Here is a 27,512-nt window from a genome sequence, read left to right on the forward strand (position 1 = left end):
GCCCCAAGCAGCTACCTCCTTCAATAATGCTCCCATTATGTCAGAGCTCCTGATTAAGATCCTCTCAGAAACTGTGTAGACATACAGGAAGGAAAGAGTTGGTTTTCGCTAGGAATGTGTCAATAGGTGTGTTGTAACCTGATATCGTGAAAGCAATTCATCCAAGTTATCATTGAACAAAGAGTCTTCATTCTTTCGGGAGTTGAAGTTTTCAGAGAGATATCGTACTCATCACAATTTCCAGAAGCAATGAGACTCGTGCTCCATCCTCTTGATGTGCACTGAGAGAATCACTCAGTAGACCATGAGATAAATTCACTAATGCATTGAATTGATTGGAAGCCAATTATATTTTGTTAAACAACAGTTTGTTGGGCGTGACAAGTTACAATCACTTCTCATTGATCATGGTCTGTAGACTTAACCAAACTCTGTACTCTCAGTGCCATCATCAAAATGCACAAATAGCCCATCCCTGACTGCAACCTCAGCTGCCCTGCTTCCATCCACCGTTTCTACATTGGTGTTTGGAAACAGGACCAGGAGAAGGCCATTTGACCCAAAACGCCTGTCTTCTTTCCCTGAACCAACCTCACATTGTCATTGGAAAAATGGCATGGATTCAGAGTGCTATTGGAATTGAAAAAAGTAACACACCTGTTAATTGTTGCATCTGAACTAAAATAGTCACGAATAAATCTAATAGGGATTTCAGGAACAAACACTTTTACCCAGTGATTAGAATGTGGAACTCACTACCACAAGGAGTAGTTGAGGCGAATAACATGGACAGATTTAAAGAGAAGCTGGATAAACACATGAGGGAGAATGGAATAGAAGGTTATGCTGATAGGGTTAGATGAAGAGGGGTGAGAGGAGGCTCATGTGGACACCGCATAAACACCGACGTAGACCAGTTGGGCCAAATGGCCTGTTTCTGTGCTGTAAATTCTATGAACTGCAGAATAAAAATTTTCTGTGAGTTAACAGTCGAGCCGGGCTGATTGAGTCTAACTGGAATCAAATAGTCTTTGGACTTCAGTCCCCTGGATAATAAAGACACTGTTCAACTTCATCAACATACGATTACGACATACTATTGCCGTGCACATCATAATAAAAAGAAGAAACGAGCTGCTTGCTTCCCACATCAGACACTTTCTGATGGAGCTGTCTGTGTAAAAATAGAAAAAGGTGAAAAGATGAGCTTTCTTGCATCACATCCTTTTTTATGTGTGACTTTAGATAGGGTAAATCTGAATTTAAAATGGGCTTCTAGGCTGAAAGATAGATAATCCCTCTGTCAATTCTAACCTCCAACCCCTCTCTATTGCAACCTTTTTTGACTTTATTGTCTGTCACCACTACTTTGGCCATTGCTTCTCTGAGTATTCCTCTCTTGCTCCTCTGAAGCTGCACATACATCGTCCTGCACACTCTTGCACCTGACTCTGTTGGAATCTCTTTCTCAAAACTTCAAAACTGTGGAACTCCTCCCTTCCCTCAATAATCTTTTAAAACTCAGGCTTGGCATCACCAAATCACCACTTCTCTCCGACCTGTTTGGGTTCTTTGCCCTTCCCCTGGGTTTCTCAATTATAAGCTAGGCCGTCTGAAGCAATTGGAATCCACTGCTGGAAAAGCACCACTAGATGGTGCCAACTGTTAAATAAATGGGAAATGGAGCTGGAAATAAACAAGCAACCGTCTGCCCTGAAAACAAGGGACTTTGTTTTCCATCGAAATTTACTTTTTGTTGTTGCAGTTTTTAGGAGACATTTGAGGGGACCTCGAATTGCCATCACACTACCAAAATGCAAGTTAACGTGACACTGTATGGTCACAGTGAGAACTGTGTTACAGCCATAAGTTACTTAGGCCAGGGTGGCATTTTTAAAAACAGGACCAGGAGAAGGCCATTTGACCAAAACGCCTGTCTTCTTTCCCTGAACCAACCTCACGTTGTCACTCTCGGGGGTAATTTATGACTCCATGCTGCTGGTGGGGATCCTTGAGCACCAGCAACATGGATTCATAGAATTATTCCTTACATCATCTCAATCCCTTCTCTCTCCAAAAACACACCCAGAGGTCTCCTGACCCCATTGATACTCTCCATTTCAATAGCCTTCTCTGGTAACTTATCCCATAACTTTATTATGAAAAGGATATAGAGGCACTGGAGAAGGTGCAGAAAAGATTTACAAGGATATTACCAGAACTGAGAGGTTATACCTATCAGGAAAGATTGAACAGACTGGGGCTCTTTTCTCTAGAAGACTGAGGGGTGACCTGATAGAGGTCTTTAAGATTATGAAAGGGTTTGACAGGGTAGTCGTCGACAAGATGTTTCCATTTTTGGGGGAGACCAAAACTAGGGGCTATAAATATAAACTAAGGAATTCAACAGGAGCCACAAGGAATGGTTGAGACAAAGAGCATAGATGCATTTAAGAGAAAGCTAGATAAACACATGAGGGAGAAAGGAATAGAAGGATATACTGATAGAGTTAGATGAAGTCGGGAGGGAGGAGGTTCGTGTGGTGCATAAACAGATGGGTGGAATAGCCTGTTTCTGTGCTGTAAATTTGATGTCATTCTATGTAACCCTGCTATCCTCTGGGTGAGAAGGTTCTGGCTGAATACTCTTCAAAATGTTTTTAACTTGAGTCCCTTAATATTGGAATCCTGAGCCACAGTGAACAATTTGCCTGGAGTTTTTTTTAATAAATTCCTTCGCAATGTTGAAGACGTCAACTAATTTATCTGGATGTCTCTTCCTCACCAAAGGAAACAAGCCCCGTTTCCTTGACCTTTAGTTGTGCCGACTCAAGTCTGTGTTTACACGGAAATAATTCAGGTATAGAGTGCACTGTGGCTGTTCAGTGCCAAAAAATATTCAACCAAACCCACGCAACACAAAGATATTAGATTCTGTCTCACTAAAGGGAACAGGCAACTTCTCATGATACAATACTCGGTCTTGGCAGGTTTGCCAAACTTTTTTTTTGGAACAGAGGTACTTACCGTTTACTAAGAATCAAGACTCACTCCGACAGTTTCTATTTGGGATGTTTCATTTAAACAGCGAGGAACTGCCTGCGGCCGCCATTGAGTCTAGAGCTGGTGTCATGGACCACAGGAGGAGGGGAGCTTCCATCAGCAGAGTTTCATCGCCTGTCTCCGATACTCACTGTTTAACGAGAGTGAAAGGATGCCATAGTTAACCATGATCCTTTTTATGTGTTTAATTCATTACAGGATGACCTCAAGGTGAGACACCTGGTCCAAGGAGGTGATGTTTCAAAGCTTAAACATTTCACCTGCAGCTCACATAGATCCAAGTTTTCTTCACTTCCTCTTTCCTGGTTTTCACCCGGATCCAGCTATCATCCTTTGACAGGACCTAACCCCAGTGACTCTCCCTCTTTGCAGGGAAACTCCTGGCCTCAGTCTCGCCTCTCCCAGGGTGCGGAGGATTGTACTTAAGAGACACTCCTGACCACACACTTGCATTTACCAGCTCGAGGTCCTTTAACAAATATACACTTTACAACATCCCATTGCCTCAGTTGATAAATGCACAGCCCCATGTGGAACCAAGTCAGGCAAACCAGGTTACACCCCCTGTTCATGTAGAGTTAGTGCAGGTAAACTACAATTGGCCAGGGTTCCTGCTCCTGATCTCCCTCCACTGAACACTGTCAGAAAGCATGTTGTGTGTGGACATTGGAGGAGGACAGGATAGACCTCAGATGTCATGGCGTGCCTGGTTGAATAACCTGCCAATACTGTCTAGCCTCGCACTTAAGAATGGCCACATGGGCAAAGTTCTGGGGACTGGCCAGTGCTCAAGCAACCATTGCCCAGCAAGAGTCAGTGCCTTCAGGAGAAGAAGGGTGGGGATAAATAGCAAACACATTTACCCGACAGCCTTTCTCCCATTTTTCTTCCCAACACGTCTTTTTCTGGGGACAGGATGATTTGTGCATTGGTGCCAATGCTATGGTCAGCCATCAACACTTGTCCTTCTCGTGCTGAGCTGATATGAGATGGCGGGGAAGGGGTAGAGGATACAGGGAGAGACATTGTCAATGTTTTCCATTCCTGAAATGGAACATTCACTTCTGCGAGGCAGCCAATGCAGCGAGTTGGCTGAACACTGACCAAAGCCAGCCCTGAAACACAAGTCATCGACCTCGGGGTCAAAATCTACACATTCCAGTGCTTGCACTTCCAGGCCATTTATGGTGAAGCTCCCATTAGTCCATATTAGGAAAAGAGGGGAATCTGTGACTGCTATGGCCTCAGCAACGCATGCAATCATGAGTAACAGCTTAAGGTGGATACCCAAGACTGAGTTAGAGACTGGAATCTCATCGTGGGGTACTGTGGTTTATATACAGAATAATGGATACTTGGGAGTCAGTTATAGGCTAGAATCTAATCGAGGGGTTTGGTGGTTTATTTATAGAATAATGGCTACCCAGGAGTGAGTTAGAGTCTGGAATCTAATCGAGGGGTTGGGATGGTTTATATATAGAATAATGGATAGCCGGGAGTGAGTTACAGGCTGGAATCTAATCGAGGGGTTCGGGTGGTTTATATATAGAATAATGGATACCTGGGAGTGAGTTACAGGCTGGAATCTAATCGAGGGGTTGGGATGGTTTATATATAGAATAATGGATAGCCGGGAGTGAGTTACAGGCTGGAATCTAATCGAGGGATTCAGGTGTTGTATAAAATTGCTACCTGTAACTCTCTCCCGGGTTGTATTGACCTGATTCACTGAAAGTGAAGCTGCAATCTTTCGTATGGCGTTGTACCTGATGTTGTGAAGTTAGAGTACAGCTTTATTCACTGCCTGATATTGGGTATTATTCTTTTCTCTTTATTCGTTCACGGGATGTGGGCGTTGTTGGCGAGGCCAGCATTTATTGCCCATCCCTAATTGTCCTTGAGAAGGTGGTGGTGAGCCGCCTTCTTGAACCACTGCAGTCCATATGGTGAAGGTTCTCCCACAGTGCTGTTAGGAAGGGAGTTCCAGGATTTTGACCCAATGACGATAAAGGAACGGCAATATATTTCCAAGTCGGGATGGTGCGTGACTTGGAAGGGAATGTGCAGGTGGTGTTATTCCCATGTACCTGCTGCCCTTATCCTTCTAGGTGGTAGAGGTCGTGGGTTTGGGAGGTGCTGTCGAAGAGGCCTTGGCGAGTTGCTGCAGTGCATCCTGTGGATGGTACACTGCAGCCACGGTGCACTGGTGGTGGATGGGGTGCCAATCAAGCGGGCTGCTTTGTCCTGGATGGTGTCGAGCTTCTTGAGTGTTGTTGGAGCTGCACCCATCCAGGCAAATGGAGAATATTCCATTACACTCCTGACTTGTGCCTTGTCGATGGTGGAAAGGCTTTGGGGAGTCAGGAGGTGAGTCACTCGCCGCAGAATACCCAGCCTCTGACCTGCTCTTGTAGCCACAGTATTTATGTGGCTGGTCCAGTTAAGTTTCTGGTCAGTGGTGAACCCCAGGATGTTGATGGTGGGGGATTCGGTGATGGTAATGCCGTTGAATGTCAAGGGGAGGTGGTTAGACTCTCTCTTGTTGGAGATGGTCATTGCCTGGCACTTGTCTGGCACGAATGTTACTTGCCACTTATCAGCCCAAGCCTGATATTCTTAATTACTATTTCACTGTGGCAATAAAGAAACTGAAACATCAGTTGATGTGAATGAGTCATGCAAAGTGAGATGCAATTTGGACCCATTTTAGAGGAAGTCTGTTCCTTGTCTTTTTTTTGCAAGATCTGCAGGGAGGCAAGGGATGGAGAGCTTTCCAACTCAGTCTCTTGGAAACCAGCAGGATATCGTACTCCAGAATCAACAGAAGCCTGGGCAATGCCTTGGGGGTCATCCTGCCTATTGACAGTTTCCTCCCCCCACATATCTGTACTATGCTATGTGTTATAACAACAACTTGCATTTATATTGCACCTTTAACACAGTTGAATGTCCCACGGCGTTTCACAGGAACCTAATCAGACAAAAATTGACACCGAGCCAAAAAAGGAGATATTAGGAGGGGTGGCTAAAAGCTAGGTCTTAAGAGTAGTCTCTAAGGAGCGTCTTAAAGGAGGACAGACAGGTGGAGAGGTTTGGGGAGGGCTTAGGCCTAGACTGCTGAAGGCACAGATGCCAATGGTGGGGCGAAGGGAGTGGGGGATGCACAACAGATCAGAGTTAGAGGAATCCAGTGATCTCGGCGGGCTATAGGCAGTTATAAAGATAGTGAAGGGCGAGGCCAGGGAGGGAGGGATTTGAATGCGAAGATAAGAATTTAAAAATCGAGTCGTTGGTGGACTGGGGGACAAGGCAGAGAACAGATCCTTCCAAGCGAGCCCAAATTGGGCCTCACCAAGGCATCGGGCAGACTGAAAGAAAAGAGAGAGAGGCCCAATCAATAAAAGATGTTTGACTGTGTTGGAGTTACCAAACGCACAGCACGCTCTGCTTAACACTTGGAGCTGCTCTGCTACAATCCACTGCTCTTTCTACAGCAATGTGTAACAACCGCCCACTTCCTTGTAACGGAAAAGAAACTTGACACTCTTTGCAGCTTTATCAAGGCATTGCAACAGGCACCTGTCCCCATGGAACTGAGACCTACACGGTGGGAGAAGAAAGCCCCGTGTATCGTACTCAAATCATTTTCGAAATATGAACTGAAACACAAAGCAGGACAACCACCTTCCGTTCTTGTGTGCATGCTGGGTTCTTGTCTAGTCACAGGCGGGTTGCACAGGAACAAGGATGTGGGTTGGCAGACATCTGCAAAGGATTAGTCGGGGACCAGCCCTCATAGAAGATAAGTGCTTGCACCTTGAAGATAAGAGACCTCTGCCCTTCCATAAGAGAGAGACCATGTCGCTCAAACTCCCGCGGAATGTTTGGGATTTCAACCTGAAAACAGACTCTGTGCGAATAGGTACAGTGGGGCTTCAGCCTGATGTTATAATCCATTACTTCTTCCTTCTGTCTGTTCAGAAACTTCAGCTTGCTTTACTCACTGGCTGTGTGGTTCGAAACTGCAGTTTGATAAATAAGGGGGCAAGATTGAATTACAATGTATGGGGAGGTGGAATCTCGGTGTATGAAATAGGTGGGGGAAAAGGGGAGAAATCTGTGATCGACTCGAGTTGTGCACCACAGGGCTGATTACATCACGATTGAAAGTGGTGGGATTTGGTGACAACTTGTGTACGTCAGGACATTCCCAGGAATCTGTGCGTATCAGGATTGTGGAGGGGTGGGCTGGAGAGCATTGGGCAACCTTGCTGTTTGTTGCAAATCTTAAAAGGACGCATCAAAGTAATTCTTCTGAGCAGGGTTCAGGTTATCAGACTCTGTGCTCCTGTGACACAGAGCCCATTGTAAAGAGGGGAAGATTGTAACAATGAAGTTGGATTTTATTTTTTGCATTGCATCTGGGAGATGAACTATTCATCGGTACCTAGTTGAGAGAATTTGTGGGATAATAAATCTAATTGCAGCAACATTTGAAGAGAGAGGGACTGCAACAGTGACCTACTTTCATATCTCAGGGCACAGGGCTGTTGCATCATTTTTTTGCTGTTGCAATTTTACACCAGTTTAGATATTGCTGCATTTGTGCATTTTGCTTACACAATATTTACAGGAGTATACAGTGAGTCTGATGGTATCGTTGTACATACTGGTGTAGTAGTGTTAAACGCTTAACTGTTAATCCAGTGGTTCACTTTTAACCGTAACGTTGAATGTTTCAGTCTGAGTATATTGTTCATGCTCTATTTCCCTGACCTCTTGTGTATACCCCAACCCTTCCCTTCGCCCACCATTGGCAGCCGTGCCTTCAGCCACCCAGGCCCTACTGCCTGGAATTCCCTCCCTAAACCCCTCTACCTCTCTTTTGTCCTTTAAAAACAGTCTCAAAACTCATCTCTCCTTTCCAAAATTCTCCTTTCCCTGCTTCGTGTCCATTTTCCTTACTCCTCTCTGCAAAGCACCTTGGGACGTTACTTGCATTAATTAATTACAAAATGGCCTCCTTCTGTGCTGTTCTCTGATTCTATAGGTGCAATATAAATGCAAGTAGTTGTTTATTATAAAGTCATTCAGCAATATCCACAACCAACATTGGTTACAAAATCAATTTAATTGAACAATTTTACAAAATACAGAGCACCACGATTAGGAATATCTTTGACAAAAGGCTTTAATCGTCAACGCAACTTTCAAAATAGATTTGCGGGACATTTTTAAACAAATAATGGCAAAATGATAATAGTAATGGTGCAGAAATGTGAAACCATTTTGTTTTTACCAAGATGCTAAGAATGCCTTGGTGGTATTTATTAAAACTTTTCCCCCCAAATTATTTCTTTTTATGTTGCACATGAATCTTGCTTGGCCTGTGTTGGCTGGACCGCCAATGGTTTTTGTCAGTTTTCAGTGATGGTGGACTCACTCTGATTGGAGGATTCTTTCATTGCTTCTTCTCTCCCCTGCCTTCCAGTCCCCCACCCCGCCCGCTCAATCTGTGCTTTGTTGGAAGGACTTCAAGGAATGAGTGGGAGCTACCAGGAGATTGCTGTCCCTCAGAGGAACTGACTGTCTCCACTCAGGGCGTCCCCATAACTGGGATTATTGGTGTATCAATAATCCGAAGTACACAACTAGGTGGTACCTCAACCGTTGACCTGTTCACTGGGCATGGACACAATGGAATCTCCAAGAAAAGATGATGCATTAGTACCTCTCAGATGATGGAGCAGTCTGTGCCCGCATGCAGCAAGATCTGGACAACATCCAGGCTTGGGCTGATAAGTGGCAAGTAACATTCGCGCCAGACAAGTGCCAGGCAATGACCATCTCCAACAAGAGAGAATCTAACCACCTCCCCTTGACATTCAACGGCATTACCATCGCCAAATCCCCCACCATCAACATCCTGGGGGGTCACCATTGACCATAAACTTAACTGGACCAGCCATATAAATATTGTGGCTACAAGAGCAGGTCAGAGGCTGGGTATTCTGCGGCGAGTGACTCACCTCCTGACTCCCCAAAGCCTTTCCACCATCTACAAGGCACAAGTCAGGAATGTGATGGATGAGTGCAGCTCCAACAACACTCAAGAAGCTCGACAGCATCCAGAACAAAGCAGCCCGCTTGATTGGCACCCCATCCACCACCCTAAACATTCACTCCCTTCACCACCGCCGCACAGTGGCTGCAGTGTGTACCATCCACAGGATGCACTGCAGCAACTCGCCAAGGCTTCTTCGACAGCACCTCCCAAACCCGCGACCTTTACTACCTAGAAGGCCAAGGGCAGCAGGCACATGGGAACAACACCACCTGCACGTTCCCCTCCAAGTCACACACCATCCCGACTTGGAAATATATCGCCGTTCCTTCATCGTCGCTGGGTCAAAATCCTGGAACTCCCTTCCTAACAGCACTGTGGGAGAACTTTCACCACACAGACTGCAGCGGTTCAAGAAGGCGGTTCAAGAAGGCAGCTTATCACCACCTTCTCAAGGGCAATTAGGGATGGGCAATAAATGCCGGCCTCGCCAGCGACGCCCAAATCCCATGAACGAATAAAAAAAAATTCGGGGAAGGTGCATAACAAATCTGCTTCTGGCCCTTTCCTTCGAGCTGCCCCTTACCCTGAAAACTTGGGGAGATATCCTAAGTTAGAAGACAAATCAGGAAATCACACAAGGGAATCTGAAAGGTATTATTACCGAGGGACCTTAATGAACTATCTGGTGTTGGGAGAAAAAGATAAGAACATTTGCCAGCATGAATTTTCAAAGGAACATGCATTTAAATAAACATCAGCATTAATCTCTCCTACTGGACACTTAAGTGTTTCTGGCAGATTCTTACATTCCTGCACAAGTTAAATTCTCACCTCCCTTTCCAAAAATCTTATATCACCCTTCTTCCACTCTGCTGATTTCAATCATTTCTCTCGATTAACTTTGACAAACTTACTCAAAGAAATAGAAACAACTTGCATTTTTCTAGCGCTTTTCACTACCCGAAACTTCCCAAGGCGCCTCACTGGAATGTAATTAGACAAAATTTGACACCGAGCCATATAAGGAGATATTAGGACAGGTGACCAAAAGCTTGGTCAAAGAGGTAGGTTTTAAAGAGCGAGTTAAAGGAGGAGAGGTAGAGAAGCAGATAAGTTTAGGGAGGGAATTCCAGAGCTGAGGGCACGGCCGCCAATGTTGGTGTGATGAAAATCGGGGATGCGCATGAGGCCAGAATTGGAGGAGCGCAGAGCTCTTGGGGGGGGGGGGGCTGTAGGAGGTTGGAGAGATAGGGAGAGGCGAGGCCTCGGACGGATTTGAAAACAAAGATGAGAATTTTAAAATCGAGGCGTTCCCAGACCCGGGAGCCAATGTAGGTCAGCGAGCACAGGGGGTGATGGGTTTAAAATGTGTTTTGAAGTTATACACCAGTTGGCAGCAATGAGTCACTGCCCGATGTGGTACTGGGCTATACAGACCAGAAAGCTTTGATTCAGTTCCTGAGCTAGCTGATCTCAACGGGAGTGGCAATTGGAGAACTGCAATTGGTGTCAGTGCCCTTAGCCTAGGAGGAGGCAAAATCACCCAGGGTTCCCATTCCTAAATCGCTAGGAATGCCACGAGTATTATGGGCAGAATGGCACCAAGTGGGTATCCATTGGCCTCTGGAACCTCCCTTTTGCAGCCTGTGACAATACATGTGCGTGTCTGTCTGGACAAGATGGATTTTTTTAATATATATATATATAAAACTATAATGAATGGCGAAGGATTACAGAGTCCAGGATGCAGCCAAGGTTGAAAAGGACGACCAGCTCGTGCTATAAAAATGTGTGGGCTGCGGGAGGAAGGCACGACTGTAAAAGGCAAGGTGATCCCAGAGTTTTGAGGTCCTGGAAAAGAATGAGTTAGAGGAGGAAAAGTTGCAACGAGTCTTGATTTCAATCTAGTTACATCTCGCAATATGCTGAGGGTTGAAAGAATATGACAGAAAATACTGCTGCATGTCCAGCTCTGGGTCTGCAATTGATACCAAATGGAACCGTAATGGAATGTCAAACTTACGTGAGGTAATCGGGTGGAACTTGTCAGGTCAGGAAGATGTTTTACAGTCGTCTCAAAACTTGGCATCAATCACCTAACTTACACTCAAAATTTTATAAATATCAAAAGGATCCCAGAGCAAAGTATGCTTTGTCAGCAGAAACTCAATGGAAATTCTGGTGCAATTCCTCTTTAACACTGGTACACTTGGATTAGCACCAGGGTATAGATGTGAGCAATACTGACAGAATGGCATCAAATGAGTAGCCAGCACACAGGTGCCCTCTCCAGATACCTCTGTTTTGCAGCCTATGACAATTTGCATGTAAACATGCACAAAGTGCCAGTGGCACATACAAGGTTAGCAAGTGTGCATCGCCAAGCAGACGGCACACTTTATAAATATTGACATCTGTTTCAGAATTCTTTCCTGATATGGTTAAAGGGGCACTGTCCTTAAGAAAAGATCCTTTGAAAACTTTTTTGTTTGGGGCTTGAGTGTGTGTCACTCTTGTTGCCATGATATGTTCCGAAGGAATTGATATCACTGTCTTACGTTCCTGCATGCAAAAAAAAAACAATTTGACAAACACTTTTTATGATCACAGTGCCCCTTTGCAGGCCCGATAGCCTGGGGTGTAGCTCGGTAGCTCCCACTGTCACTGAAACTCTCATCCATGCCTTTGTCACTTCCAGACTCGACTAGTCCAATGCTCTCCTTGATGGCCTCCCATTTCTGAGTCTCTATAAACTCCAACTTGCCGAAAACACGGCTGCACATGTCCTGCCCCGCACCAAGTCCCACAAAGTCTATCACTCCCATCTAAGCTGACTTGCACTGGCTCCCTGCCCCCAATGTATTCAATTCAAAATCCTTGTTCTCATCTGTATAATCCCTCCACAGCCTCACCCCACCCCATCTCTGCTGTCTCCTCACCCAACATTCTGCTTTTTGACTTTGGGGGGGGGTGAGGAGGGACATTGCAGTTGAGGCTGAGCCGGTCTTGAGTTAAGTTCCACGGATGTGCAGCAGTTAGTGTCACTCGACGACGTTCAGGAGCGGGAGCCTCCGCTGATTATTTCCTCTCCCTAGACCAAGAACACGGAGGCCGCTTTGGTGGAGATCAGCTAACTCAGCACAGACCTGGGGATCTACCAAGTTCTGTAAGGCTCAGAACCACACTGGCACCACTCGTACCAACTGAACCACCAGAGAAGCCGAGGGAACCTATTCCATTTCAGCTTCAATCAATCTGTGGCATTGGAAGTGTTTCTGGGTCACTAAAGCCCACGCAGGATGATGTGGCTCAGTGTTTCTTTAGATGAATGTTATCTCACACACACACCGAGACAGTCAGGGATTGAGCAATCTACCCATCTTACAGAGCAATTAAACAGTGGGAGTAGCACAGTGGGGTACAGGTTGAAATTAGTGACAGATAACTTTAGGACTGGTACCAGGAAGTTCTTCACAAAGAGAGCGATTTTGCAATGGGGCCATGGTGTGTGATACTTCTGGATGGATGAACTCATATTGGCCAAATGATCTTCCTCATCCTTATTTATCTTGCGATCCCTTTAGATTTTATTTCACTTTATGCTGCAGTAGCATTGCAACAGAATGCATTGAGTTACCTCCCTCAATACAATGCACTGAGTTAACTCCAGCAGCAAAATGCACTGAGTTACCTCCAGCAGCACAATGCACTGAGTTACCTCCAGCAGCAAAATGCACTGAGCTACCTCCAGCAACACAATGCACTGAGTTACCTCCAGCAGCAAAATACACTGAGTCAACTTCAGCAACACAATGCACTGTGTTACCTCCAGCAGCAAAATGCACTGAGTTAACTCTAGCAACACAATGCACTGAGTTACCTCCAGCAACACAATACACTGAGTTAACTCCAGCAACACAATGCACTGAGTTGACGCTAGCAACACAATGCACTGAGTTACCTCCAGCAGCAAAATGCACTGAGTTAACTTCAGCAACACAATGCACTGAGTTAACTTCAGCAATACAATGCACTGAGTTAATACCAGTAATACAATGCACTGAGTTACCTCCAGCAACACAATGCACTGAGTTACCTCCAGCAACACAATGCTCTGTTAACTCTGGTACATTTTCTCTGGTCAACATTTACTCGTGTAATCTTAATAATATCAATAGAACGATCCATGTATTTAATCAGAACTGTCCCTGCCTAATCTGTACGATGTTTTACTCCCTATAATATTAAACAGACTGAAGTACTGTCCCTACAGGTCATTACACCCAATATTAAACATAACTGTTCCTGTTCTGCTTGTACAGAATATTACTCCCTATTATGTTTGAAAGGACTGCAATGATAAAATGCTAGTATTACTGGAGAGTTACACACTATGGATTATAAGAATTCTTGCATTTGCATTTTGCCTCACCATATCAAAATATCTCAAAGTGCTTCATACTATCACTTCAGAATTACAATGACTGAAATGCATTGCTTAGAAGAGATTAAGTATGATTTTCCCTTTCTGACAAGCTGCAACCCCTAACCCCCATTTCTGCACCAACGTACAGATGTGTGTGACTCAGGGTAAAATGCATATTAAAAATCAGAGATGGTTTTCTAAAATGTATTTTGCAATCTAGCTGAAAGACATCCCCTTTACAAACTATTGATGGGATACATTTTGTTTGCAGAGACTGGTTCATGTTTCAGACCTCTGACTCAACAGTGTACCCGTTGGTTGGTTGAGTACTGTAACAGGATGTGGGTTTGTGATAACACTGCAATGTTTGAGTAACTGCAAATGAAGAATGAGGAACAGTGTCCATTTTCTCATGTTGGGTGGCTGGCTAATGCACTTCGGAGGTCTCCTTCAGCCGGTTTCTCAAATAATGTCTTTGTCCCTGACTTGAGATGCAACCACTGACCATGGCCAGGAGCGTGTTCTACTTCATGTGCAAGCCTAGATAGCGAGCAGTCTATTTGATAGTCAAGATGTTCGTGGCAGCCCAATCCATGTAGCAAGGGACACTGGATAGCAATCAGGAGCAGGCAAATTTTCCCCTGCCTAGCTCAGGGCACTGAGCCCAATTGCAAGCTGTCCTGACTGAGACCAGTTAACTCACCTCAGACCAGAGACTGAACCTGAGGACCTCTCTACTCTGTAAAGCTCAACACCATGCATGCATCTAAGCCATTGAAGGATTGCTTTTCAATGAATGTATTTAGATTTTAGGGGTGTCTGATAATTAAACTTATTGCAAATGCTGATAAGTCAGTGCAAACTTATCGGTCTTGGACTTTTCCCTATTACAGAAAGGAGGTGGGAAAAAAAATCAACACAATGTTTAGCACAAGATATGCAAGATCATCTGAAACTCCCCTTAAATTTACAACAAGGTCAGGGTCAGGCCTCAGTTCAATCAAAACTAGATCTGGCCAGCAGCCTCATTAATATCAATTAGGAATTCTTTACAATATCCTCAGTGAGACTGCATCTTTATGCCTGGTGATGGAGAACAGTGGAAGAGACTCACACACACACGCATGCAAATACATACCTACAAATGCACACATGCAAATGCACACACACAAGCAAATGCACACTTGCATACAAATGCACACACATAAATGCACAAAGACACGCAATTGCACACAGACTTACACACACGGTGTAAGGTTATTATCAGGCTGCCGTGAAGCTATTGGAGTGTAATGATTTATTTTGACACGATTCATGCTACTGTATTGCTGCATTTGCCGAAATCCATTTTTAATTTTATTTTTCCCCGCCCAATTTTCTACCTTGCTGAGGTACAATCTCTGAGTCAATGGCAGCAATCCAGTATCTGATCCAAGGGGCCACTCTTCATGTGTGAGCCTAGACAGTGAGTGCCAGCAGACTATTCGACCACAGGGGCACATCACTGCCAAACCTGAAGCTGTTCTCACCTCATGTTCACACACATGCACATTCCAGCAGGGTTCGCTGGAGAGTGATCAAGAATGAGAACCTTGGCTGATTATTTTCCTGCCTATTCCCAGGGAGGAAAGCTACTTGTAGCACCCCAATTACTGCCCTTACTGAGGTCAGCTTTGAGCAGATAAGAGCCATTCATTTATACAGCGCCAACGTGTCTGGGGCAGGCTGTGCAATCCAAGAGAGAAACCGGGTCTTGTTAATGAGGACTATGGAGGGAGATTGAAGAACTGTACCTGATGGACAGACAGGCTGTGTTGGGCATGGAGAAGCTGGTATTAGAGAGTAGGACAACTATGGGGCCTTGGCAACCTGCTGAAAGGAAGCAAAGGTCATGTTCAGAGCAAGTGGGAGAAAATGAGTGGCCCTGGGGCCTGTTTGACAATCTCCTGGCATCCAGTTGGAGTGGCACTGGCAGAGGTCAGGGTGGAGGCTGTCCATTTAATCTCTCAACAGGGATGGTAGCACACATGGAGAACCAGGAAAGGGGAAGACAAGTAAATTCCTCCACAAGAGGAAGTCTTGCCTTCAAGAAACAAAATACTTGGCATGTTCGAGTTGTGAAGGACGTGGCCTTTTTAAAGATCATAACATGGATTAAAATGGCAATTCTGGATAAAGGACAGAATTGAACAGTTCTGCATTCATGTTAAAGGCAGGCAGTGTCGAGCACATCAGGACAGTCAAGGGAACACCTGAAGTGAAATGTGTGAAGATTGAAGTTTCAGCTGGACATGAATACTGAATAAAAGGAGAAAATTAACATTACAAATAAATGTATTAATCCAGAGACTGTTTAAAGTAGAGCAGGGCTGGAATGGAACAGGAAAGAGAGTGCGCCCTGTGCCCCGTGCTGATAGCAGTTTCCTGTTCTGTTTCTCCTGCTACAGCTGGATGATCTCAGGCCTTTGGTGAGGTTTATGTGGGGGTGAAAACTGCAATGCCTGTGTGCTTCCCCGAGGTTTGCTCAATAAAGTAGTGTCACTGTGGGACAGTGAAATAAATCGACACACGGTGTGGATTCCCTGCTCTAGCTCCTGAGTATCACGGGCTGATAGCCATGATGTTAGATATTGCACATACTGCTTTTATATTCCCAACACCGACATAAAACTCCCCGGGATAGATCGGTACCAGTTGTGCAGGTGTAGAACAGATGCAGGGGGTGGGGTGGGGAGGGGGGACGTCTTTTACACCAAACGAGAAAAGAATGAAAGACTTGAATTTATATAGCGCCTTTCACAACCTCAGCAAGTTCCAAAGCGCTTTACAGCCAATTAAATACACAACAACCACACAAGGGTGTGATCCTGTTATAAGACACACACCACAGATGGGAAGGAAGCATAAAGGGGAAGGAAACAACTGAGGGATTGTTTTTTGCTTGTTTTCTTTTCTTTTCTATTCAGAATATTGAGTTTTCACTGGGATTGCTTCCGTCTCTGACTTATTGGAGAATGCAGTTTGGATTGCTCCCTGGGTTGAGTTCACTATAAGCACCATGGTTTGGCTGAGTATCAAACACAACAAAACACACACTGAAACATTTTAGATGCAGTTTTGGTCGTTGCAATGAAAGAGGCCATTCAGGTCTCAGAGGACTGCAGTAAGGCTGATCCTCAGTGGGATGAAGAATTACTTGATAAACTATGGCTCCTGTAAATGTCTAAGAGAATATCATATATAGAGTTATGTCCGATCTTTAAAACTACCAAAGTGTTTTCAGATACACCAGGGGCAGTAGAACTAGAGGGCATTAAGTTTGGTGTTGAAAGCAGAAAATATAGGACAGGCATCGGGAAGTTTTCTCCCCCCACAGAGCGTGATCATTAGCTCGGTTGATTGCCAGGGAGGTTAGTTGAGGTCAGAACACTGGGCTCATTTAAGAAGCAATCAGATGCTGTAATGGGAAGACAGTAGCAAAGGTTTTCTGGAAGGATGAGATCAAATGATTCATCACCTGAATCTATCTTGTGAGGTCAGTATTCATTTCTGAGAGCATCGTTAAAAACAACAACTTGCATTTACATAGTGCGTTTAACGTAGTAAAACGTCCCGAGGTGCTTCACAGGAGGGTTAGAATCATAGAATCATAGAATCATAGAAGTTTACAACATGGAAACAGGCCCTTCGGCCCAACATGTCCATGTCGCCCAGTTTATACCACTAAGCTAGTCCCAATTGCCTGCACTTGGCCCATATCCCTCTATACCCATCTTACCCATGTAACTGTCCAAATGCTTTTTAAAAGACAAAATTGTACCCGCCTCTACTACTGCCTCTGGCAGCTCATTCCAGACACTCACCACCCTTTGAGTGAAAAAATTTCCCCTCTGGACCCTTTTGTATCTCTCCCCTCTCACCTTAAATCTATGCCCCCTCGTTATAGACTCCCCTACCTTTGGGAAAAGATTTTGACTATCTACCTTATCTATGCCCCTCATTATTTTATAGACTTCTATAAGATCACCCCTAAACCTCCTACTCTCCAGGGAAAAAAGTCTCAGTCTATCCAACCTCTCCCTATAAGTCAAACCATCAAGTCCCGGTAGCATCCTAGTAAATCTTTTCTGCACTCTTTCTAGTTTAATAATATCCTTTCTATAATAGGGTGACCAGAACTGTACACAGTATTCCAAGTGTGGCCTTACTAATGTCTTGTACAACTTCAACAAGACATCACAACTCTATCAAAGAAAATTTGACACTGATCCACAGAAGGAGATAGGACAGATGATCAAAAGCTTGGTCAAAGAGGTAGGTTTTAAGGACTGTCTTTAAGGAGGAGAGAGAAGTGGAGAGGCGGAGAGGTTCAGGGAGGGAATTCCAGAGCTTCGAGCCTAGACAGCTGAAGGCACAGCCGCCAATGGTGGAGCGATTAAAATCGGGGATGCACAAGAGGCCAGAATTGGAGGACCGCAGAGATCTCGGAGAGTTGCAGGGCTGGAGGAGGTTTACAGAGATAGGGAGGGACGGGGCCATGGAGGGATTTGAAAACAAGGATGAGAGTTTTAAAATCGAGGCTTTGCTGGACTGGGAGCCAATGTAGGTCAGGGGGCGCAGGGGGGTGATGGGTGAACGGGACTTGGTGTGAGTTAGGATACGGGCAGCAGAGTTTTGGATGAGCTCAAGTTTACGAAGGGTGCAAGATGGGAGACGGCCGGAGAAAACAGTGAAATTCCATCTGCCATCTTCCACAATTTTTAATATATTTCATTTGCTTGCCCCTCTGTTAGGGGTCCCCATTTCCTGGTGAGGAGTTTCAGGCAAATGCTCTGTGCTGAGATTCTGCCCATGGCATTCCTGAGCTGTCCATAAAGAGAAGGATGGAAGTTAGCTGGGTCATTGAGGTTGGGGGGTGGGGTGGAGAGGAGGGGGAGTGCTTACCCCTCCAGACTCATGATTGCTGTCTCATGTTGAAAATTCAGGTAAAGATGCAAAGCAGCAAAGCCAGATACCGCACTGTTCCTGTTAAATGAATTTCTGTGGTTACTGTTTCATGACTTGGCCACAGGACTGGGAACTGAAATTGGAAAGCCATCCATTTCTAGAAAGAGATTTGCTTAATATATAATGGGCCTTGAGAGGAAGGGAATTGATCCACTTCAATCACCATACACTTTCACATTACCAGCTCAGCAGAGGTGCCATTTGTAAATCCAATTTTTCTTTTTGTGATCAAACATCACATTGTTTTTGATTAGCCAACACATTCTAACCCCCACTACACTCTGGGATGATTTTCCAGGGAGTTTAGTTGAGGCCAAGACACTGGGCTCATTTAAGAAGCAATCAGATCCTGTAATGGGAAGGCAGTAGCAATGGTTTTCTGGAAGGATGAGATCAAATGGATCATCACCTGAACTTATCTTGTGAGGTCAGGATTCATGCCTGAGAGCATCGTTAAAAACAATGACATTCCACCTCCCCCTTTGGGTGAAATATAGATTCTGACCATGTGTGTTGAATTCTGATTCTGACATTCCCTTTTCTAGTTCCTTGCCCTTTCTCATTTGCAAGAAAGAAAGAACTTGCATTTCTATCGTGCTTTTCACAACCTCAGGGCGTCCCAAAGTGCTTTACAGCCAATGAAGTACTTTTTGAAGCGTAGTCACTATTGTGAGGATATCCATTTGACATCTACTCTCACCTGTTTACAATATCAAACAGATCTGTGGAATAGATTCCTGGCAAAAGCAGTTAATGCTTTGAAGAGGATCTTCATGACTGGTTAATAACGGGACAAAAGTTTATAGGGATAAACAGAGACACAGGTGTTCAAGTACTCTTATGGAACATTACAGTCGCAGGCCTGTTGGTTCCATGGGTTTGCCATTTGCGGAATGCAACTATTGAATAACGCTGATTGGAATATCAGACTGAAATCCTGCAGTTTTTGGCTCAGCTACTCTTTTTAATATTGTGATCTTTACACGAGGCAAGATTTTTAATGCAGCACACCACTAAGGTTGAAAATAGTAGCAGAGAACTCCCCAATCTTTCGGTCAACTAACGCAGTTTATAGCTGAATCATCCAGACTAACCAATGTCCCAGGTTTAATCCACAATCTGTGCTGTGTTAAGTGTTGTATGCCAAGCCAATGGTTTGGTGCTACAATGGCCTCAGTGTCCCTGAGTGAGGAAGGACAAATTTGACCAGGGTTCCCCGTTCTGATCGCTATCACCCAGCCAGCCCTGGTGGAAGCTCTTGAGGGTGGATGTTGAGTAAGGACAGGACCAGCTTCATCTCTGATGCCCCTGCAGTCGAATAGTCTGCCGATACTTGTGGTTGAATTCCACTGTCTAGGCTCACACTGAGGCAAGGCACTGGAAGGTGAACGGTTCAGAGGTAGCCGTACCTGAGCGAGGAGTCAACGCCTTTTGTAAAGGAGAGGGTAGGGGAGAAAATTGATGAAGAAAAGATGAAAACCAAACAGGTTAAAAGACATGATAAATCAGCAAGTATTGGTTAGGTGACCCCCAAGCTTGGATTTTAAAAAATAATTTCTGGATTATAGACAAGCTTTATCTTGTATTCCATCTAACAAGATATGGGGATTCTCGACTGGACTTGGAAAGAGTGAAGGGCTTTTAAGAAAAAAGGAATATTAGGCAGGAATGAGGTTTTTGCGAGGCAGCTTCACCAGTGGAGGGGATGTGGTATATTTGCAATTCTATCCCATTTCCTCCACTCCTCACTCACCAGAGAGAAAGCTGCCCAGCTCTTGGGCATAAACATTAGGTGGTACACCTAAGGATTATGAGAATGGGGTTACCCACCCTACCACCATTAAGCCATCAGTCTTGTTTCTCCCACTCCCTATAGGATCAAAGATGTTATAACACAGAAATTCAGCCATCTTTTTCTTCATACAGCCTAATCTCACCCTTCTGCTCACTCCATCCCTCTAGACATTTGCAATTATAACCTATGTGAGGGGCAATTCCCAAGACCAGCATTTAATCTCCCCTTTGTACCTGGTTGGGAGTAAAATTCATGCATTCAGTTTGCCTCACGCAACTTGGGAAGTTTCAGGGTTGAAGTGAGCCCTTTTTTTTGGTACCATGAAAGTTTTCAGGACTGGGGGGGTTGGGGAAGATGAGGGGCAGGGGAGATGGTGCCAGAATTCACCAGTCTGTCATCCCAGAAGAATTCCAAATTTAGAAAGAGAAGAGGCAGGGATGGTTCGGAATTAAAGGGGTGACTCAGTGAGTGAGTTTCTTTTCTTTCCCAGGTTGAAACACATCAGCTTCTTGTCACTGCAACGATAGAGCAGGCATCTGGAAAGCTTGTTTCTATTTTAAGCTACCACTTCCTGTGTCTGGAACAGCTGTGCCTTTCACAGTCCAATTACATATTCTACTGTTTAAATGTAATACTGTAAACAGACCAGCTCAGAGTTATTTTATACACTGGTCCTGTAGCAAGATGACTCAGTTGTGCCATTCGGAAATAAAGCCTACTGATTGGCCGAGCTGCATGGTAAAACTGTACTCAAACGACCAATACCCTCGAGAGACACTCAAACACAAGCTGAGCAACCAACCAATTCAGTGGCCGATGAACCAAATTCCCATGTATGAAAAACAGATCTTGACTTATTCAGTGGCCCTCATTATTATCAAAGGTCATGTTTCTCTCCTACAATATTTTTCAAAAATATTTCTTCCCTTCAGGTCTCCGTGCACCATTTTCTGAAATAGAGAGGGCAAGAAGACAGGTACATGACCTGTGCCCAGCCCCCTGTTGATGCTGTTCCATAATCAGTCGGCAGAATGTGATGAGGGTGGCAAGGGTTAACTTGCCTCCTGACTTTTCTTCTCTTCCCCTGAACCCCAATGTATAGCAAGTCTCCTGGATGGTGTGCCTGGGAGATTGATAACTCAATGTAAAGAGACAAGCAAGTTAAACATATATCCTACCATCTTCTGACACGGCATTAATAATGACTTGCATTAATAGCGCTTTTCACGACCTCAGTACGTTCCAAAGCAATTTACAACCAATTAAGTACTTTTGAAGTGTAGTCACTGTTGTAATGTAGGAAACGCGGCAGCCAATTTACGCACAGCAAGATCCCACAAACAGCAATGTGATAATGACCAGATAATTTGTTTTAGTGATGTTGGTTGATGGATCAATATTCCAACATACTGTATCACTCCTACATGGGAGTACTGGATTGTCCAAACTATATACATCTCCGTGGACACCACTCCCTGATTGATATTGCAAACTTGTTACAGTTCGTAAAGACGGATATGTTTTCTTTGGTTTCATACTCAATTTCATCCTTATACCTTAGTCAGTAGCCATGTGTCTCAAAAAAGAGTTTATAAGCCTGTATTTTTATGGGGTGAGGGGGGTCAGCTGGTTATACAGAACAGATCTAATGTTACAAGGTCATAAATTCATAATCTCCAAAGTCTGTCCAACTTCAACCTCCAAGTTTCCGTATCTGTTTGGTGTGCTTTCTTGCTCTACTTTCAACAAACAATATTCTCAGGCGTTGAAGTTTTTTTCTTCATGAGTATAAAATTCAATGGCCTTGAAACAATGCCATGCGTTACAAGGATATAAACCTTAAACGGGTTCCACAGCTTTAAGGTCCTGGAAAGGAATGAGTCAGTACAATGACTTTTGATTTCAGCACAGTGAGGATGCAGAAGGAAGAAGAACATGTAGGACAGTATACCTAGAGCTTCAGACGAACAAAAGCATAATTAATGAATGTACCAGTTAATACTGAAATGAAGAGTAATCTACTTTCCTATTTGTGGAGAGGTATATCATAGGTACAAACTAGGTAAGTTTGTAAATATGCACACAACAGGATCTCAATGCTGCCGAACTCCAGGTACACATTGAAAGAAGGGGATAACGTGCTGAAAGATTGAAAAGAATCCCCACAGCTGTGATTTTCCTTTGTTGATTGTTTTCAGGGCGTTCTAAGAGTGTGATGCCAGGTGAACACAGCGCAGCATCAAATAGACCTTCATCTCCCAACATGCTGGACCGTCCAATAAAGTCAGGCTGGTTGAAGAAGCAGAGGTCCTTAGTAAAGCACTGGCAGTCCCGCTGGTTTGTTCTTCGAGGATTCTACCTGTGTTACTACAAGGAGGAGGAGGATGGGAAGCCACAGGTAGAGTATCAAGGATATTTGGTAACAATGATGCTTAGGAATATAAGAAGGAGAACTTCTCTTTGATCAACAGTCAGAATCTGATTAATTACTGTTACAAGTTGAGAGATTTAGTAAATATCTAATATTTATTCACTCCACAGGCTTTATTTAAAAACCTCTTGACTATTCTTTATGCCTTTTTTCTACCTTCTCGTCTGCCTCGTCTTCCTTAAGATGGAGTGCCTGATTTTGACATGATGACCATCAAGTTAGCTTAAATGTTCACAACAGGAGGGACACAAAGCAGGGCTGGACAGGCATACTCACCAATGAGTGTTCCATCATTATAAGATCCCCCAGACCGCATCTTGGCTGAGAACTGAAGGTTGAAATTTGGGATTAGAACTCAAGCCCGTCCTTGCAGTTGGAGCTTTATGGCTCAGCATTAACTGCAGTCCAACCATCTGCTGCTGAAGGGCCACCTCTGCACTCTGAATGGGAGCTCAGAAATTTAGCAGCCCCCACATCACCGCTGCCGCCACCTGGGCTGAGATTGGCTAATTCAGTAGAAGTTGAACCTGGGACCTAACTGGCCTCAATGGTTCAGTTCCACAAGGCAGTGCACTTACCACCTGAACTATTGGGGTAGCTTAGCCATTTTATGGAAAAAAAATGTTGCAGTGCACTTGACTAAACAACCAGTCAGAAAATTGCCCCGTCAGAGATGCACAACCCCAATAACTCTTGTAAAGTAGTCTCAGCCATATCGGCACTTTCCATTTGCCACCTGAAAAAGAGATGTCCTCTCGATGCTGAGAGTTGAATGTTAGAAAGTAGAAATTATGTGTTGAATGAGAATATTTTCTAACAATTTATGTCATAACATTTTAATACTCTTAGAATTGGAAAAATAAATAAATCTTTGACTTTCAGTACATAAATGTTATGTATCCCTGTGGACACAGACCAACATTGTTGATCTGTAGGCTTTTTCTATTGTGAGCATGATTCATGAGGTTTTGTGCTATTATGCCTCTGTCAAGTGCCTTGGGACATTTTTCTACGTTAAAAAGCACTATCTAAATGCAAGCTGTTGTTATTTTATCGTGAGGGGCTGATCCCCGAGGGGCTAGCGGTAACCACCACCACAGTGATGCATTCGTAACATCTGTGTCATCTATAGGGTTGCATTGTCCTCCAAGATTACAAGGTCAATGAACTTCCATCAAACCCTGAACATCCAGGAAAGTTCCTCTTTGAAATCGTTCCAGGTACGTCCCATCTCTTCTCTTAAACCCTCAAAGTACAAACATATCATCATTTAACTCACCCACCAAACACGGTACTGAGCCGTAAAATTCAGGAAGGTTCCCAGCTCAATCCCCAGGCTGTGCTGAGTTATTGGATCTTAACCAGGGAGGCAGTTGGGGTGCTATAATTGGGTGCAGCAATCCTGGGCCATAAAAGGGAAGAAAGTTAGGCAGGGTTATGATTGTTTTCCAATGAGGCCTGCAGGAAAGTGTGCATATGTGGAAGTTGGGTGAGGACAGAATGAGCCTTGGTTGTGATGCCCTCTATGGTTAAATATTCTTGTTTTAAAATCCCTCCATGATCTTGCCCCTCCCTATATCTGTAACCTCCTCCAGCTCTGCAACCCTTCACGATCTCTACGCTCCTCCAATTTTGGCCTCTTGCACATCCCCGATTTGCATTGCTCCACCATTGGTGGCCGTGCCTTCATCTGCCTAGGTTCTGGAATTCCCTTCCTAAACCTCTCCGTCTCTCCACCTCTCTCTCCTCCTTTAAGACGTTCCTTAAAACCTACCTCTTTGACCAAGCTTTTGGTCACCTGACCTAATATCTCCTTATGTGGCTCGGTGTCAAATTTTGTTTGATAATCGCTCCTGTGAAGCGCCTTGGGACGTTTTATTATGTTAAAGGCGCTATATAAATGCAAGTTGTTGTTGTTGTTGATCAATACTCGCTATTACGGTTCACACTTGAAGAACGGTCACATGGTAGAGATATCAGGGAACTAACAGTTTCTGTGGTACTATACCCTGGTAAAGGCTTGACGATTACTCAGAATTCAAGGGTAGCAGCACCACAAGAGATGAAAATACTTAAGTCCCCCTATAGGAAGCCAGGAGCACAGCAGCAGTAAGTTCTTGACCTAACAATACACATTTACAATGAGGACGCTGAATAAACCCGCATTTAGACTCACCAAGTTCAAAATCAAGAATGAATTTCAACTTGTGCTGCTAATTTAGTTGTACTTCCTCTCATTTTATTTGACTGGACTTTGCAATAACTAGGCAGACTTTGCGGTAACACCATCACAGAAAGAGTCCATTGAGAGCAGGGGCAGCAGTATAAGCATGATTAATATTGACGATATATATTTGGGGTTTTAATCATTTGAATACAATTATATTTCAAAGTTTGAAAGGGTTGCCACAGCAATGAAGACGGGGGATTTTCTTTGACTTGTGTTATATTTGTTGCAGATTAAGAAGTGTGTAAAGTGCAGACTTAAACACTTATCAGTTGCTCTGTCTGATGGTGTATGGGTGCAGACACAGTTGAAATGAATCACACAAAGTTGAAGACTATCTGCATGACTGGCAGGGTGATTGAGCTGAATTAAGCCTTTATTTACCTGTGGTGTCAACTTTGGACAATTTTGGCAGTCAGATTTTCAACCTTGAACCTGAGGCATTGGCTCGTGCCAAAAACAGAAACAGAAATATGGCTAAAAGCAACAAACTGAGTCCATCACATGGGCCGCAGGGGATGGCAAAGTGACATTAAATGTATTATTTTCTCTCCTTATTCTTGTCCTCTTTTTCTCCCTCTGACATTCATTTTCTGTATTTTTATTTCTCTCTTCATAGCTCACCTGTGTGTGAGATTTGCAAATATTGGTCCTGAAATTCCACAGGGGTTCCACTGGTCTCCAGCGGGAGACCAGCCCCACCCCCAGGAGAACAATGGAGATCCAGATTCTGGGAGTTTGCTCAATACCTAGTAAGGAACAGAACTTCCGTACTCCAACGCAAACCACAGCTGGGGCAGAGCCAGGCGCAGGGACGCCCTCAGCTGCGAGTCTCACTCCTGAGCCTCAGCTGGGCCCTCAGGACTGTAGTGGCAGCCAGGACACCAAGTGAATGGAGATATACCGGCCTCAACAAAGATATATGTGGGCCCCACCAATAGGCTCCAGGGCAGGCAAGTGATGTTAGGCCCCTCATTAGCATGTGCAAGGAGCCTGACACCTGTTTCAGGCGCACTTCGAGCGCGGGACGTAGCACCTCAAAATTGGTCATTTTTTGCCCCCATTTTGTGCCCCAAAAATGGGTGAAACGGGGTCCAATTTCTCCCCCACTAAATTGAATTGCAATTTTATCTCCTTTGATTTTTGGAGGGGGGACATCATTGTTGATCCTTTTTCTGTTTTACGGTGACCTATATATTCTTCAACTTTTAATTTATTGAAACAATCACCAGAAGGAGAAGATCTGCAATTAACTGCATCAAGATTTAATTTAGGGGTGGGAAAGAGATGTGGATTTCGATTGACACAGTGGGTACATTCATTTCGAAGCTCAGTGTCTTTTCATGATCTTTTGCAATGTGTAGGTGGCTGGTTCATCAGACCATCCATCCTGTGCAACCCCTTCTGATGCATGAAAAACACCAAGAAAAAAAATTGCAGCCCAAGATCTGGGTACCTGCACCTCTAGCTCAAGACTGGTTTCAGAATTTGTAGAGGATGTGGTCTCTGTGAGTGATGTTAGTACGAGGTGACAATAGATTCTATTCAACACAACATGGTGGACCAGCCCTGAGCTTTATCTCCACTCTTTGATACTGAAAATGATAGTATAAGCGGAAGGGTGTTTTGTCACACAAGGCAAGTTTACATTTCCTGAGTGATTGTGATTTTAGTTTTAATTTGTTATGTTTTTTTATAAACCCACAGCTTATACTGGGTTAAAACTGAACAAGTTTCCTCTGCTTGCAGATATGAGTTTTATGTCACAGCATTCAATCTACTTTTAGAAAGTTCACTTTTTCATTGAAGTGACTCCATTGGGCCCAACTACAGAGCAGAAAATGCAGCAAAAGCAGAGCTGGCGCCTGACACAAGTCACTGGCCCACCATTATCGCACTCCTTGTACCAGGTGGATTTTGTTAACATCCTTCTCAAACAGCTCCCCTGATGGATGCTTGGGTAAATGCACCACCTGCCACGGTAGTGATTCACAAAGACTAGTTTGATTTGCAGTCTGCGTCGAGTCAGCTGACCTCAGCTGGGGTGGCAATCGGGGTGTTCCACTTGACTGGCCTCATCTTGCCTGGCACTCCTGATCACTATCCAATGAGGAAGGGTAGGACAGGACAAAACTTGTCTGTGATAACCTGTGAGGGGAAACACTGCCTAAGAAGTTTCCCATGTGTCAGAGTAGTGCAGTGAATGTGCGCTGGAATGCATTAATTTATCCAAAACCCCTCCCATCAACAACTGTCGCAGGTCCAACACAGAACCCAATGGCCTTAAGCTAGCAAACCAGTAAGAAAAGCTGTAAAGAAGATACCTGCACACTTATCAACAGTGTCTTACAGTCACCTTTTGTTAGAACGCTTTATACTTTAGAAATCCAAAAGCAGAATTTTAAGAAAGAATTTTCCTTCCTGCAACTTCAAGTTCTAACCCAGTGATATCATGAAGGGGTGTGCTGGCCACAATTCACAATGGTACCTGATTTG

The 27,512-nt window shown here is 44.3% G+C and overlaps 1 protein-coding gene across 1 annotated transcript in view; it reads left to right on the forward strand.

Moving 5' to 3' along the window:
* The first annotated feature begins 6,639 nt into the window (after positions 1–6,639).
* The window catches only part of LOC137335728 (rho GTPase-activating protein 25-like), a 41,772-nt gene continuing 20,899 nt past the window's right edge, over positions 6,640–27,512 (forward strand). The window contains exons 1-3 of the mRNA XM_068001044.1: positions 6,640–6,985; positions 22,557–22,756; positions 23,922–24,009. Coding sequence (XP_067857145.1) covers positions 6,811–6,985; positions 22,557–22,756; positions 23,922–24,009 — 463 coding nt within the window. The 5' untranslated portion in view covers positions 6,640–6,810. The remainder of the gene's footprint in view (positions 6,986–22,556; positions 22,757–23,921; positions 24,010–27,512) is intronic.

This window comes from Heptranchias perlo, chromosome 20 (genome assembly GCF_035084215.1).
Source record: "Heptranchias perlo isolate sHepPer1 chromosome 20, sHepPer1.hap1, whole genome shotgun sequence".
In the NCBI taxonomy this organism is placed as follows: Eukaryota; Metazoa; Chordata; class Chondrichthyes; order Hexanchiformes; family Hexanchidae; genus Heptranchias; species Heptranchias perlo.